This window comes from Sylvia atricapilla, chromosome 2, assembly GCF_009819655.1.
Source record: "Sylvia atricapilla isolate bSylAtr1 chromosome 2, bSylAtr1.pri, whole genome shotgun sequence".
Classification (NCBI taxonomy): domain Eukaryota; kingdom Metazoa; phylum Chordata; class Aves; order Passeriformes; family Sylviidae; genus Sylvia; species Sylvia atricapilla.
In genome coordinates this window covers 76799917-76817382 of record NC_089141.1, presented here as the reverse complement: position 1 = coordinate 76817382, position 17466 = coordinate 76799917, and the positions used below count along the sequence as shown (strand labels likewise).

General features: G+C 37.4%; 1 protein-coding gene across 2 annotated transcripts in view; it reads left to right on the top strand.

Moving 5' to 3' along the window:
• NALCN (sodium leak channel, non-selective) overlaps positions 1-17466 on the top strand; it is a 234436-nt gene that overhangs the window by 176552 nt on the left and 40418 nt on the right. For both annotated transcript variants that reach the window (XM_066313489.1, XM_066313490.1), the window contains one exon: positions 14090-14163. In XM_066313489.1, coding sequence (XP_066169586.1) covers positions 14090-14163 — 74 coding nt within the window. The remainder of the gene's footprint in view (positions 1-14089; positions 14164-17466) is intronic.

Genomic DNA, 17466 nt, shown 5'->3' with positions numbered 1-17466 from the left:
CCTAAATGGACATCATCTGCTTTGACAAGCAGAGCAGAAAAATTGGATAAGTTATTAAGATCTCTGTGTAATCACTGAAGATGAGTAGAAATTTAAAAATTATTCTAATTATTTAGAGGATATTACCCTATCTGTAAGTCTGGGAATCACTAGAAAACATACCCTGAACAGATATATTTGACACATATTGTGCTAAAAGCTACTAGTCTCCCATGGATGGTTGGATTTGAAGAATACTAACACTGCTTGCAGTGATGACCATGAGGATGATGATGATGCAGCATAAGTAAGTGTATGTGACTTCTGACATTTTATAAAACTAAAGGGACAGAAAAAAATGTTTATGTGCATCATGGAAGATAGTGGTTTCCCAGATTTCTAGTGGCATCTGCACAGATATCAGTCTTTGATCACTTGTATTATTGCATAATTTAGTGACATTTTTATAGACTAAAGAAAAGTACTTTCAGTACTGTTATGTTTCAGTATTGTTTCAGTATTGTTCATTGTTGAATCTTCTTTTAATATTAACATCTGTGTTTTTTAAATACTTTTGAAGTTACAGAATCACAGACAAGAAAAAAAAGTCTATGCATTGCTGTTATACAGTATAACTGGCTTTCCTAGTGTGTGTTTGCAGCCATAACCCAAGTCAGCGTTCATACTGGCAGAGCTGCAGAGCTGGGAGGCAGAACTGGGAAAGGAGAGTTGGAAAGATCATTATTCTTCTGATAATGGATGAAAATAGACAATTTGTAAACTAGTGTTCGTTGCCATCCCTAGTTCTGTGCAAGAACACATTCTTGTGGCTGATGTGTTCTATGGCATCAGTAAGCCAAAGCTGAGCAGCATGATCTGGGAGGGAGGACTGTGGCAAAATACGGCCAATCAGGCCAAGAAGGCTGTATGAAGGAGTGAAGCCTAAATGGACATAATCTGCTTTAAGAAGCACAGCAGGAAAACTGGATAAGTTACTAAATGAGGAGCCTAGGGGCTAGCAGAACTATGCCAAATATCACTAATAATGGATCTCAAACACTATGCCAGGGTAATCAGAGTACATTTCTACCATGTAATGAAGAGATGAACAAAGACCTTAAAGTTGTCTCAGCCACACAGGTAAGTCCACAGTATGCAATGCAGAGCTGTGCAGTGGCTCAGTAGATCTGTTTACATTAATATAATTTAGGTATATTAAATCCATCTTAATTCCTTTTGCTTGCTGTTTATAAAAGTGAATTGTTACTGTGTTGGAAGACAGATGAATACATGGCACAGTTTATTCAATGAGATCTTGAAATATGAAAACAGAATGCTGCATTATTCTCAAATTTTCTCTTCCCTTCAAAAGCAAATGTGCTTTATCTGACTTTAATTTTTTGAATTTAAATAAGCATTTGCAAATTGGCTTTGCACTATTTGACCTGCTTTAAGCACATACTTTAGGATCCCCATTTTGAGTAGAAACAATGATGAATAATATTTCTGATAAATGCAGCTTAAAACAAGGTATTTACACATTCCTATTAAGAGGAGAAAGCACTAAGAAGGATTTTTGAAAGTAATTACTCTAGCTTTCTATAGTTACAGTTGCCAAGGCAACCTCACTTTTGTATGAACAAATCTTCTTAAAAATATCCTTAAAACAAGCTTGGAATGACTGGTTGTGCTTAAGTATTAACCTTACATCCATTCTTTACTCTTCTTTGTAAAAAAGAAACATGACAAAACATTTTACTAATCTCCGTGCCTGGTAGGATGCCTTCTCACTGCTCCTGTTAGCAGTGGTATGACTGCAGAAACTTTTCACATGCTTTTGCATTGTAGTTGATGAAAAAAAAAGTGGAATTAAAAGGTAGAATCAAAAACTGGCATATCTGACTCCGTCCTTCCTTTGTGGTAGTTGAACTGTAGCTAGTCCCTCCAGTTACTCCTGGACTTAAGTTACTATCTCTGTGTTCCACACCTGCTGAATTGATAGGAAGCCCTTACATTCCCCTATTATTTTCCCTTACTTCCACTTAAGCAATATTCTTATTTTCTTTCTCTAAAAATCTGCCACTATATGGTTTTGCGTTCAGAATCAATCTGCCCCATAATTTGTGATGATCAATAAAGCAGATTTTATATATGTTCTCTTACAGAATGAATTTAGTTAGTGTTTTCAGTATTACAATTATTATAACTACCCACTTCCAATAAAAGTTGTTTTAAGCTGTAAAGGGGGAATAGATTTTCTGTGTATCCTTCTTGCTTTTTTTCTTAAGGTGTTCTACCTTCTCAAAAGAATTAGAAAAAATTATTTTTGGTGAAAATCACCATAACCATGACTACAATCCATTTAATATGATTTTCATCTATGCCAAATCAAAAGAACAGCTTTGGAAAACAGATTTCTCTGCTATACTCCTTTTTTTCTAGTCAAATCTTTGAGTTTTTTCTAACTCTTCTAAATTTTTAAGCTATTGTGGAAGTTATAAACTAACCGAACATTATTATTAAAAAATAGCTTTTTGATACTTAAATGCCCTTTACATTTTATACATCCCCTAAGAGTTCTCTGTCAGTGCAGGGAGTCTGAGTGGGTGTGTGGATACAGATTGTATCTTGTTTTACCTTCTACATCCAATGCCAGCAACACCTGGGTTCTCCCACATATAGATGCTTGATGGGCAGCTTTGCACTGAGCTTTGAGTTCTTTATTATTATTTGTAACATTTTCTGTGTAAAACTGGGATTCTCTGGGGTTCTCTGAACTTAACAGTGCTGGAAATGCAGGGTGATCATTTTTTTCTCTCCACTTGAGGTCCTGCAGAGCAAATGTACTTAAACTCAGTGATCTTGCCACAGATGTACCCCCCTGCATGCTGACTTAGTCTGTCCTGTTGTGGTCTGCAGGCCACGAGTTGAAGAACCCATGGTCAAATTAGAGAAACCAAGACTGTTCAGATTAGCGAGCATTCCCTTTTGGAGTAGAAAGCACTGTGGAGGTATTTTCTGCTGAGAGAAGGAAGAAATTAAAAGAGGGATTTAGAGTATTAAATGTATATTGTAGACTGCGGAAAAGAGGAGTTTTAGGGACAGAGAGGGAAGTGTTCTTTTATACTTCTACACTTGTAGGAAAATTTTTCACAGTATGCTGGGAATTTCCTTAGATAACCAATATTTTGGTAAATTCTTGGCCAGAAGAACTGGATGAAGTATGGAAACATAATTTTAGTGTGAGTGGGTGGATGAGAAGAAAGGAATTTGGCAGAAAATAAGGACATCTCAGTGGCTTTCACATAGCCTGACGCACAGTTGCAGCAAATTTCAGAGGGACAAAGAATTAAATTAACCTTAGATTTACAACAAATCAGGTGTCCAGTGAAATTCACCTGAGTTGGCTGTAGAGCATTGCCTTTGACTTCTTAACTTCAAGACTGGAATCAGAGGGGCACAGAAACCCTTCAAAGTACTTTTCTAAGAGACATTCAACTTTTAGAAAACCTTGCAGAAAATTACTGTGAGATGGACACTTCTGAACTGGTTACTTATCCTTGGGTGTACAACACAGCACGTGGCTGTTAGATTAAAGTTCAAAGCTGACAGAGTCATGAGATGAACTTAGAAAATGTTTATGGTTCAATATGTACACGTAATGCAGATAACTCATGTGCACTTTTATGGTGGCAGAGCAGGAGTGAATTACAAAAGAAAGCGTTTAATATATACATGTCCTTTATTGTTCAGACTTGGAGCATCTCCCACTTAATTGAAGGAATATAATCAAGTCAGCTCCCTTATTTCCCCATTTATAAGATTAATTGGATAGTAGCAAATGTGTTTTCTCTTTTTTCTCCTTTCTGTCATCCTGTTTCTTTTCTGATTTCTTTCACATGTATGAGTTTTGGTTTTAGTTCTGCAAGCAGTGCAGTAAGTAGTCATTCCTGTGTCTGGTGGGAGCCAGATGCAGCATTAAGGTCTAGCTCCTGGGAAAGCTTTACCTCCCACACCATATGGCTCTCCCATTGATTTCCTGCTTACAGCAGAACGTACCTTTGGGAAGGGAGGTTGTGGTCAGGAAGTGACAGCTGGTCTCAGAGGTAGCTAGAGCCATTACCATGGAGGACTCTGAATATTCAGCAGCCGACTCTGTTCTGGAATCTGTGTTTAACGTATTTTGTTAATATCATAGACACTACTTTTGTGACCTGCTGAGACATGCCCCCTAATCTTGATGTTTTTTGTTTAATCTGAATATATGTTCTATGTTGGAGTTTTTTCTGATCTGTGCTCATGTTCTTTAACAACTCCGTTTCTTGAGAAGAAAAAAACAATCTTCTAAGAGTATTCCAAAATTACTTTTCCTTGCAGAAAGTATTTGTAGTTGCAAAAGCTGAAATAGCCTTTCGGGTTTTCTAAGGCATATATTTTAGTATGGAAGACAAGGTGTCCTAAGATACCTTTCAGAAAACCATCAGGCATGAAGACATGCTCATATATTTCATTTGTGCTTTTTTCTTTAAAACTAAGGATAGAATATTTATTCATAAATTACCATTTCCAGAATTTCTGTTTCTTATTGTAATAAACTTAGGTCCCAAGTTAATCAACCTCTCTGAACTTTATTTTGGGCATTCAGTTGCGCAGAGCAGAATTTTGGCACAAAAGATACAGTAGTGTTGTGTTCCTGATTATTCTTTTCTGCAAGTAATTTGAAAAAATAATTTTATTACATTAATTTTGAGTATAGCAGAAACTAATGAAGTGCAATTGCACATGTATTCCAAGTAGAATAGATTACTTATGTTTAAATACTACTAAATACTGCATTTTTTTCTGTAGTATTTTTTCTGTAGTGCAGAGTTTCATGCATATCAACAAAAATAATTCAAACTTTTTCTTCGTTTTCCTAATTTGTCTTAATTGAATTTTCTCCTACAATTTCGGTTTACATATACCACTTGTTAATTAAACACAGCCAAGTGCTTCAAGTCTTACCTATTTATATCATTCACAGGATAATGCCAAAATCTATCTTGTTATGACATTCAGAAAAGTCATTAAAATAATGTACCTGCTGGAATTATAATGGCTTGTGGATCCAGCATTTTCTTGCTTATTACAGTCATGATTTTCAAAGATGATTTTTGTCCCATGTCTGTTCTCATCAGTTCTTTCTAATGAACTTAAAATACATAAATACAGTGATGTATTTCAGGTTTACAATCAGTTGACCTCTTCAACTCTTTTGCGCTTTCATTATTTTAATTCTTTCATATAAAATGGATATGTAAAAATGTCCCTGTGTCTAAATAACCAATTTATAGATTTCTTTCTCATTAAGCATTTTACCAAATACACATCCGAGCTGGTAATATTTTACTTCTCTGACCGCATTTGACTTCGGAGTGGAGAAGACACCACTGCAATAGTAGCAAGACTGTTCTGTTGTGGTCTGTCTCTGACTTCTGATGATTTTAAATTGCTTTGTTACTCTTGTCTCTGCATAGTATATTCAAAAGTCTGCCTGAAAAAAATGCCAGTTTTAAATTACATTTTGAGAGAAAGGAGGCCAGGGAGTGGACACTTTGCCATTTTCAAAAAGAACCATAATTCAGGACTTCCTTCTGGCATTTGCTTTGTATTTCACCAGTTATACACTAAAATATTTCAAGTGTTCGATACAAAGGCTGTGAAGATGTATTAAAATACAAGGATATGATCATACTTTTTCTTCAATCAAACAAAATACAAACATGACAAAAGTTTTAGTGCAATTGTACTTTTAACAAAGAGCATACAGTTTGGTGTAGAGGAGAGAGTCGATGAGGGATTGAGTTACAGGAAAGTTCTTCTGTTTGAACCTTCTACATTACTCTTTCCTGCTTCTACCAAAGAATCCAGATCTCTGACTCCAGGCCTTTCAGTCTCCTCCATCCACTCACAGGACTCATTCACATGAACTGATTAACATTAGTAGTGATCACTGCATTCTAGTGAAGGCAAGGGCATGTGCTTGTACAATGAGAAATAATAGTTTTCCTTACCTCTCCCTTGAAACTTCCTGTTCATATCTTCCATTCCCAGTCTATCTCAGCCTGACAGTCCCTTCTTCCCTAGAGCATCAAGATCCCTAGCTCAAAGTGTGGAGGGGAGCCTTCTCCTGCAGCACTGTTCACCCAGCCAAATGTGTAAAAACCGCACATCAGCTTGGCCAGGAGTCCTCAGTTCCACCTGCTGTTGGCTGTTGTGAGTAATCTACCCTGTGCTCTTTATCAGCTTTTCACAGGGTCTCCCTGATTCCTACACTGAGTAGACAGAAGACAAAAGGAAGCAAATGTACCCAAGGCTGCATTTGCCAGTATGATCAGAGGGATGAATTGCCTTTCCTACGAGAACAAGCTGAAAGAGGGCTGTTCAGCCTGGAGAAAGAAATTTATGGGGAAACCTTATAGTAGCCTTTCAGTAGTTGAAGGGGGCTTATCCTATGGGGACAGACTTTTTTTACAAGGGCCTGTAGCAAAAGGACAAGGGGTAATGGTTTTAAACTAAACAAGGGTAGAGTCAGGCTAGATCTAAGGAAAAAAATATTTTATGATGACAGTGGTAGAACAGTAAAACAAATTTCCCAGCAAGACAATGAGTTCCCCATTCCTGAAAACATTCACTTTCAAGATTAGATGGGGCTCTAATCAACCTGATCTAGTTGAAGATGTTCCTGCACATTTCAGGGGGATTGGACCAAATGATCTTTCAAGGGCCCTTCCAACCCAAACCATTCTATACTTTTACAAAAAATCTACCCATTAAACCTACGAAAGTTTAAAATTCAGGTATACCAAAGGGGGAAAAACCTGCCATGTTATAGTAAGGCATAAAAGAGAGAGATTCTTCTCCTTCCCTGGAGCTGCTCCTCCCTGCATCTGAGATGGACTATCCCTCCTTTAGGTCTTCAGAGATTTTATGAGTGCTAATATTACCCTTGTCCACATTCTTAGACCTAATTGAAAAAGGTTCTTGGTTATGAAAAGACATGTAGATTTTCCAGACCAGTAGTCAGCTAATTAGAAGAACTTTACCTTCCTTAAGAGAGAGGCAGCAATCAAGAGCTACCAAATGAATCAAGGCTATTTCAGGTCAATGACTCCCAAGAGTTAAGGAGATTATGGCCACTTCTCATTTTAGACATGTGATCCAAATGGACAGCCTTTGAGTCCTTGTGGCACTTATCTAATGCTAGACCACTTTCTTGACTGTGTAGTGTGCCTGTTTCTTACATAGCACAACCTCAAAAAAAGTCCAGATTTTCAAAGCCCAAATGAAAATGCTTAGTTCTACTTTGAGAGAGGGAATGGATTAATGATCTCTAGAGCTCCCTCATAATTGCAGCCTTTATGCAAAGTTTTCAAAAGAGCTTAAGAAATTCCCTGCTACCTATAGGATTTCGTCGCTTAACTTGCCTAAATTTTTGTAAACATTTTGTTTAAAAAAACTTGCAGTCTGGCCTTCCATCACTCTTCCTGTGACTTTTGTCATGCACATTTTGAAAGAGTCGTATCTCTTCAAACCAAAGATACATTGGCAGAATGTTGTTGAACAAATATTTGCACTTGAGAGGCTGCACAGCCAACTCCTGTGGGCCAGGAATATCCTATATTTTATGGAATGCTCAAGCTTTGAACAAATTCTTCCTAAATACTTCCTTGCTCTTTCATAAAAATTATTCTGATACATTGCTTATTGTACTGACTCTTCATATTTTCCCTAAAAGCTATACATGTTTAAATAACAATATAGTACCTAAAAATCTGCTCATTCTGCAAGTCTACATAAACCATCCATTGGCATACAACAAATTCCAAACTGAAACAGAGGCTTTGGATGATCTTCTTTTTCCTTCCTTGGAATTTCTGGCATGGCACAGCAGACTATTCCCATATGGTCCTGCAGTTGCCTATAAGAGCATTATTAACAACACTAGGCCAAAATTCCTTATTTTCATATAACACTTAAGAAATTACCTTAAAAAACTGTACTGCATGCACTGGGTTTTTGGTTTGGGTTTTTTTTTTTTTCCTACGGTCAAGCAAACATTTCAGATATTCATATTTCATTATTTATTTATGACCTTGTCTCACTTTGTGTTCCCAAACACCCACCAACACTTGTCTCTTCTGCCAACTTTGAAGTAGTCTGATACAAAAATCATACACTACATCACCTCAGATTTTACCTGTTGATAGCATACAATTCTTTATACAATTCAAGTTGAAAATAATTGCTTCATGTAGCATTTGCTGAGGTCTGGGCACTGCAAACATGTTGCTAGAGAAATATATCAAGCCTCATTAAACCAAAATATACATAATTTCTCAAAACATAAAACCATTCAGCCATGTCTTAGAGGGTATAAATTGGCATTCATTCCCCTGATGTCAGCAGTACTGTGCCAGTATATCTAGTATGTAGGACTGGTCTACAGTCATTTCCTGACACTTCACAAAGATGTTTTCCTGTGTTTCTTTGCTTTTGATCTTATGCCAAGGATTTTCTTCTTCCAGGGTAGAAAGCCTGGCTTTTTAAAATAAACATTATTGAAAATGTCTGCAGTACCTTTTCAAAGCAGCGGGTGGCACTTGCAGAGCAACAATGTTCTGTGATTTAGCTTATTTTACAACGGTTGCTTTGTCCTTGTCGACAAATGAGATTTCATGGGATGTAGCATTTAGACCAAGTTCACTCTGACTGAACTGAATTTTTTTGTCTGTCTAAAGTCTGTCCTGCCAACAGCAGCAGAGAAGAGTGTCAACACTTGTGGAAGAGAAGCACTACCTGCAGATTTCCTAATTCTGTGGTCATATCTTTGTAAACAAACTCAAAGAAATGTGAGAACCAAGATACAAGCTTTATTCATGGTTTAGTAGCAGCACATTATATCCATCTAAAACCTTTTCATCCAGGAAGTACTATTGGGAATTTGCAGACCTGCCGCTGCAGGTCCTTGCAGTTTAAAGTAACGTGCAAGAGTTCTATAAAGCTTGTTGCTGAAAACATATTTTAGAGTAGGTGCTGTTAGGTGATTTCAAGACAGTGTCATATGTTAAAAAATAATGTTCTTTAGCAGAAAGTTATATGGCACTGTGTTTTCTGCATGAAGTGTACTTATAGGTGGTATAGAGAAGTAAATAAATAAATAATAACGACTAATAAAGATACACTGAGGGTGTCCTCACAGTACAGCACAATCTGTAATAAAAAAACCCAGCAGGCTAAACAAATACACCCTAAAATAACCTCAGTAGAGTGTACTGTACTTATTTAATTTCACATTGTCTGATTGAGTAATATCTTTTGTATGTTAACACTGTTTATAATTTCCTCTGCAACATTCCAGAACTCGGCAGGTATCATAAGTTTTAATTGCCAGCTTCATTCTACACCAGCATGAGGCATCTAGACATTATTAAACAAAATACTGATCATCACCCCCAATTTCTGCTTTTACAGTCCCATTGCATTTGCCTGGTGTGCTATGCAAATTTGAAAAATTAAATGGGAAGTAGTTTAGTTCATTTATCTAATATAGAAACAAGGATGCATATTTTAAAAATCTATAGTAATGTTTGATTTTCTTCAGCATGCATATTGACATATGTGTGTTGCTGTTTGACTGACAGAGTCCTTTGAATATGAGAAATAGTTCCCTTGTGCTTATCTAAAAATATTTTCTTGTATTGCTGCATCTGGATATTTTTTATTTCAAGATAAGTTCACCAGTGTTCTGCTGAAGGAAGGGCTCTTGATTCCTAAAGAGAAAGGAGGACCATTGTCTTCAAAAGTCATAATCTTTGGAAGTGCCTGGGTTGTTTTGTGAATTCCATTTTGGACCACTGAGATCACTAGGCATCAAACTCTAGGATCTTGTATATGCCTATGTATTCTTGGATTAAAGAATGGATGCCTGACTCCAATCTAAATTCCATCACAGTCCAGACACAGACAAGGTTGTAAAAAATTCCTCAAACTTAACCTAAGCTGCAGTCCATTGGGTGGGCTTAGGCCAAGGTCAGTGCCCAAGGATGTCCTGTCTCAGCTGCAAGTTTCACAGCTCGTCCTGAAAAAAAGTGAAGGAAAAGTAGTAAATTCCCTCTGCACAGATAATGTGATGCAACATCCTGTTCTCATACCTTTCTCCATTCCTCTGACTTCTTAGGCATGGAGGGGAAGCCATATGAGGAGCAGTTGGAGTCACTTATCTCTTCTGCCTGGAGGAGAGTGAGAGAAAACCTCATCACAGTCTACAATATCCTCATGAGGGAAAAAGGAGGGCAGGCACTGATCTCTTCTCTGTGGTGACCAGTGACAGGACCAGAGGGAATAGCCTGGAGTTGTGTCAAGAGAGGTTTAGGTTGGATATTAGAAAAAGGCTCTTCCCCTAAAGGGTAGTGGTGCTCTGAAATAGTCTCCCCATGGAAGTAGTCAAAGCACCAGCCTGACACAGTTCAAGAAGTGTTAGGACAGCACTCTCAGGTACATGGCATGACTCCTCAGGTGTCCTGTGCAGAGACAGGAGTTGGACTTCTTTTCTTTTGAGTCCCTTACAGTTCAGTGTATTCCGTGATTCTGTAGTTCTGTTATTTATTTGTTCAAGCACCACTAAATAAAAATCATGAACAGCTTTGAAAATGCAGGTAGTCTCTGAAAATGCAGTCTTTTCTCTCCCATCTCAGTGGCTCCAGAGATGTGCTCCTTCCTACAGCTTCCCTTCACCTCTCTTCCTGATGCACCTCTGGCTGTGTGACAGCCAGCTATCTTAGTACAGAACTGCTCTTGCACATCCCCAGCAGACAACTACGGTGTTCACGGGAGGCATCAGGCACAGTGTGTCAAATGATTTCCAGCTAAGGTGGCATAGGGATTTAGCAGTGGTTTTATGCAAAATATACACCACTGTCTGCTTTGTTCATCTCGCTTCCTAGAGCAAGGATTCAACATCCCTGGTAGTATGTAAGTAGCCCTTGTCCTAGGCCTGCCAACACCTTTTCTTTAGATGTTCTTCTTCTTGTGGCACTAGGCAGTTTAACATTTGGCTTGCCAAAGCAGTTAAATGACCGCTCAACATCCTTGTGGAATCTTTGGAAGTACACAGACTCCTCATTTCTGCTTTCCCAGGCATGTTCCCTTGTTGAATTTCCTTATTTGGGCCACAGCCTTTAAAGCCAAGGTGTTCAGTCGCCTAATTTAAACACTGGAAAGAAGTGGTCTATGACAGATAGGAGCTGTAGAAAATTTCAAGAAAAAATTATATGAATCAGCATTTTTTTACTGAAATCAGGTGGCCAAAAACTAGAAAATTGATAGAAAATTAATGCTTCCTATGTTTGAAATCTTTTCAGTTTCTAAGATGTTACCAAGAACTGTTACTGGAAATAAATGGACATAACACATTACTAGGTAGCCATGCTATTTTTCTCTGATGTTTCACGTAGCTGCAATTATTCTAAAACATTTATTCATAACAGGAAAAAAGAACTGAGACAAAACTTCTGGTTTGCGACCCTCATTATTCCCATAAGTCTGAGCCCTAAAAATTATTAGCTAACATCTTGTAAAATAGTGTTCCCGTGATTTAGAGGCTTCTTTCTGCAATTCTGCTAAGGGTAAAAATGTTACACAGGATTCCACTGATATTAATTTCACTGACATTATGTTGTGGTTTGAAAACAAACCGAGTGAGAGGCTCCAAGTCAGAAATACAATTTAATGAGAAGACAGGGGGGAAAATAAATAAAATAAATTAAATGCAATAATACACAAAAGACTACTGACAGAGTCAGAATACAACCTGAGCAGGGTGATGGAAGCAGTCCAGGTGAGGTGGTCTTCCTGAAGCAGTGATCCCGTAGAATGGTCTGGTAGCTCTGGTCCTCTGGGAATCCAGTGGGTGAGGGCTGCCTGTACTGTCTCAAATTTCAACTTATATCCAGGTGAGAATGCTTGGCTCCTCCCCCTGGGTGGAGCATCTCACAGTGGGATGATGAGTCATACAGGAGGTCCTTGATGGCCCTTTAAAGAGAGATAACTCCCAGAGGGAGTTATCTATGAGTCATGCACAAGGCGTTGATGGACCATTAACTGAAGACGGTGATATAATACATCCTATATTACAACCCAGGAGACATTAGAAAAAGAAAATATGTGAAAGAGTTGCCATTGCTTTCAACATTATATCAAATATATCTAAATCCATAATAAAGTACAATGCTGATAAATTCACTAAACCTGTGTCAAGATACTGCAAATTAGTTTCAATATATGACATATTTATATCTACAGAATATTTGTTATAATGGTATATTACTTCCATGTCTGACCATCCAGAAGCCCCTTTGGCAGTCACTCTTTCACACACCCTGCATTTACAGTCACATGAGGTTTCCCAAAGCAGAGTCCTACACATCCAGATTCTCAAAACTATTTAATCTTGATACAATAACTGAATAACAAAATAGCAGCTTGAGCTAGGTGCCTCTAAGGAGAGTCCCCAAGCAAGGGCACCCTGGGCATTTATACCCTCACAGTCTAAGGAAGCAAAAGTCTGGGGTCATCAGCTTCTGCCATGTCTTTGAGTGCCCCAGGCACAGGTCCCTGTGGCCTTTGTTAGGCAAAGAGTCATCAGTTCACAGCCTCTTTCCTTCAGCTCAGGCTCCTGCACCCCCAGAGCTCAAGCTGTGCTCTGCAGCTGCAGCTGCACACCCAGCTGCCTGCACTGGATGTATTCCTCAGCAGGTATATCTCATACTAGGATTTACAGTTTATTTTTGTGTTAGCTATATCCAGGCAATGGAAATTTTTCTTGTTTCTATTCAAATATTCAACAAGTTTGTTACTCTTTCTGTAATCGTAACTGAAACTCCAATACCTTATTTTCCAAACCACATTCTGAAGTGTTGCATACTTCATTTCCATTTTCAAGTTACCTGTTATTTAAGGAACACACAGATTCTCAAAGTAGGGATGTTTGCAAAGCATCTGTGTTATTACTTCTGTACAGAGAAGAGCTAGGACATGAAAAAGGTTAAAGGAGCCACACTTGTAAAGACAAGGGGTAGGAAAGACGTTGTAGCTTGTTATTACAGTTGTGGTTTAAAAAGCAGTATCTGTTTTATTAAGTACAGCTAGTATAATTAACAAGTCTTTAAGGTATTTCCTAGGCTTCTGCTTCTATACAAAGTAAGATCTTACTGTGACTCAGAGTCAATATGAGTCTTCAGAGAAGTTCTGGCAAAATTACTTGTCAAATGACTCTGGATTTGAGCTAATGTTTTAGAAAATTTAAATTAAATTTAAATTAACATGTGAAGAAATGTGCTTAAAGATTCCATTTCAGATTGATCAAAACGAGTACATTGATTGCTAAGTTTCAAAATCTCTCTCAACATTTTCTTCAAGATAACTATCTCAAACAGTTGACGGATTTAAGTCTTAAAATGTGCCAGAGGCTTTCTGTTCATCACAGGTGCAATTCCTGAGCTAAATTCTTCAGCTGTGGTTTGCTCTTTGATTTGTCATGTTTGTTAATCACTTGCTTGTTTTTTCATGTATCTTCAGTCCTTTCATTTCACGTTCAGGAAGTCCTGTTCACAAGAAGATTCCTGAAACACTGTTCATGACCAGAGGCAAACATAAGCATATTTTGCTCAACACATTTTTTCTGTGCATCTGTGGGAAAAAAAGGACATTGAAATGATACATCTGAGCTTTGTTTGCTGGCTCTTCTGTACAATCAAAAGCATCTCCAGAGTATGATCCAGCCTAGTCAAAATCCAAATGGACAAGAAGTGGCAAAACAGTGTGATTTGGCCCATTGGAGAAGAAATATGTAATAAAGCATATCTGTGTTAGCCAGCAAAATTATCTGCTTCTTTCTACGCAGAACTACCTAAGGACTGGGGTTGGAAGGCCAAAAGATGTACATAAGCATTTTGATTGTTTTCCACCATCCTTTTATGCACTCAACATCATTGTATTTAATTGGTCTTTCATGTACACATTATATTTTAAGACAATTAAAAAGTATGCTGTTTTTTTCTTAATTTTACAGCTCCGTAAATCTGTTTTCAGCATCAGAGCAAGAAACCTTCTGGAAAAAGAGACAGCAATCAATAAAATTCTAAGGTAAGATTCAGATGTGATTTGATATTGTTTTGACTGTCATCTGAATTCTCACAACCTTGTTTATCACAAATGTTACTGGATGTATAATATTCATAATTGTGTATCCCTTTGTAGTACATTTATTGCCTTCATCATCAAAGATAAATTGCTCTTTGGCTATTTTATGTACTTGAACAGCAAAAAGAGAGGGATTATACTTCTTCAGTACATATTTCAATTGTATCATGCAGAAAGATCATGTTTCAGCTCTTTTCACTTCTTCCTTCTGAATTAACCAAAATGTGTTTTTTCCTAAGTGGTGTTATTTCCCCTAAAGAATTCTAGCCTGGTTCTTACAAATGTTTGCACATAAATGTTTGCAGGGATTGTGCACTAGAAAGTATAGACTACAGCTAGTCATATTCAAAGTACCAAATGGACAGTGAAGAAGATTTCAGAACCATGACTTCTGTAGAATGATTTCCTGAATGTTTTAATAATGATCACTCCTTTTGGTATTCCATATCAAGTAACTACTCAGCGCTGTAAGTGAATAATTCAAGCATAAGTCTCCAAGACCCACTTCTGAAATTATGATGTAGGTAACTCCGTGCTGCAGTTTTTAATGCCGCTATTGGTTTTACATTAGAATGACTGTTCTCAATATAAGGTGCATTAATAATGCAAACAATTTATAGGTCACTTTTTTGTGGGTTTGTATTTTTGTTTGCATTTTGTCAGTGAGAGGTCCCTGGTAAATACACAGTAATAATAGGCATACTCATCTGTAAAGTACATATTAAGTAAGGCAATGCTTTCAAGGAGCAGTGGCCTAGGGGTTCTGTGTGATTTCTGAATTATGAAGTTTCTTGAATAGCGTATGAGTTTTGTATCTCTGGTTCTTTTTAATGTTGTATAAGAAGACGGCACAGAGAGAACTGTAGAAATTAACAGGACACTTCTTCCTGTCTTTAAACCTATGTAATGACAACATAAACATGACTGATTCAAATTGATAGTCATTGTAAAAATATCATTGATAAATGTAAATGCAATACCATAAGTATTCAATCTTAACAAAATTTAGTGCACTATTTGTAAGCATTTCTTTCAATTGTGTGCCTTGATTTTACACTAATTACTTTTATAGATAGAATAAGCAAAATACTTGTCAAAATGCAGGTTTAGATACAGGCATCTTGGCAGTATTTCAGTAAAACATCAGTAATGAAATTCTGTGTTATATGAGAACTGTGAAATGCTATTGACACCTCCAGGGTTCCAGGTTCCACAAATGTCAATTTATTTGCTATGTTTCATACACTCTACTTCAGAGGGAAAATGTAGACAAAAGAAAAAACCCTACTTTTTATATATTCAAAATTAAAAAAAAAAAAAAAAAAAAAAAGAGGCAAACACCTTGATATCATAGAAGATCTCTTCTTGCTTAGATAGGAAAAAAATAAATTCTGGAAATTGAAATTCAGAATTCTCCCATCAGCACAGAACTTTCTCTTTTCAGGAGAAGTCTGAAATAGTGGGAGGTAGAATCTGAGCAAACCATTGTTTGGACTTCACTAAGTTCTCAGAGATACAAGGACTGAACCAGAAATCAGTCCTGCTGAATTCCACTTGGTCCTTCAGATCATGGCTTCTGCCACAGTCTTCTATGTAAAAGGACTTCTTATCAGTTCACCTGAATTCCTCTGACATTTCAGAGGCAGAAGAATAAAGTTTTCACTTACTAATCTACTACTGGGTTTTTTTAGTTATCTATTTACTCTGGTATTTTAATCTACATTTACTGAGTTTTCCAATCTATTTCCTGAATCATCAGCAATATACTTTGAGCAACACACAGGAAAGGAGGGAACTTCTGTCAAGTAAGAAAAACATGGATCACATGTCCTCTAATGCTTTCTTGGGCTGATTGTAAGTCATTTAAAAAGAGCCATCTCTCTCCTGAGAAAAAGAACAAGTGCTGTTTATTGTTCCTTGTTATTGACTCAAAAATGTTAAATAAGCTCTGATCTAATGAAACTTGCAATGCATCTGTTCCAGCGTAAGAGGATTATGTTCATGGCATATCTGGTGGGCAAACCAATAAAGATTGCCAGTGATGAGCTGACTGGTCCTGAGCACTGCCAGTGTTTCCATCTTAATGATAGTGACAGCACTGTTGGTGCAGGGGAATTTTATGTTGATGCAGGGAAAACAGGAAAAGAAGTGATAAGATTTACAGCTGTAACTTCAGGTTGAGTTTAAGTAACAGGAAAACAGACAGGAAAATTCAAACTTTCAACACATGAAAGATTCTAGTTCTTATTTTTGCTTTGGTTGTACATTCTGTAAGCTCCTTCAGAAAATTATCTGACTCTCAACTATTCAGAGTATCTGTCAAAAAAAGAAATGGCATTTATGCCAAGAACAATAAGAGAGAACTCAGAATAGCCCTTCTGAAAAGATTGCTTCTAGCATAATTTCAGTTTTTGTCTACCTGAATTAAGAAGCATTTTTCTAAAGCAATACCTCTATATAGTAAAGCTGCCCATGGACAACTTCAACTTGATGAAATTGCTGTGCTGAAAGGGAGTTTTAAGTCTGTTCCAACCTAAGTCCACCTCTGACCTTCACCTCCCCCCCAACTTTTTAAACCTTGCCAAATTATTTTTTAATCAAATTGTGAATGTTTCAAAGTAACCAACTGTATAGAAGGACCATGCATTACATGGGTACAGGAAGGTGCCATAGGTACCTTCATATCTCTCTTGTGCATCCTTCTCTATCCAAATTTCATTTTTCCTTTTATATGCTGAACTGCAGCTTGACATCTTCTCCCCCAAGATGAGGAAGAAGGACATTAATAGCCCTTGACCACCAAGAGAGATGGTTCATGCACTCAGTCCTAAGTGTCTCACCTGCTCATCTGCTGTTACATTATGCAGCAAAACTGATGACTAGGGCATCTTTCTTTTCCTGCAGCTTTCTTGCCACACCCCCAGGGAAATGTCTCATTTCCAAGCATCCTGGTTTAGAAGGCAGTGTACACCTTGTCTCTTTGAGGTCTTTGTCCAGATAGGCATGGGAACCAAGTCAAGGATGTAGCACTGCTGTCCCAATATTTTGACTCTGATCTGGGTTTTGCATCAGCATTGCCATTGGCAGAGCACGAAGGCCTTAACTCCTCATATAAATCCATTCTGAGGTGGGGACTTCAACCTTGAAAAATGAAATAAAGTACAAGTGAGTAAGAGACATTTAGAACAACTTTTTCCAAAACAAGGTCCATTTTATTAGTGCCTCTGAATTGCAAACAGCTCCATT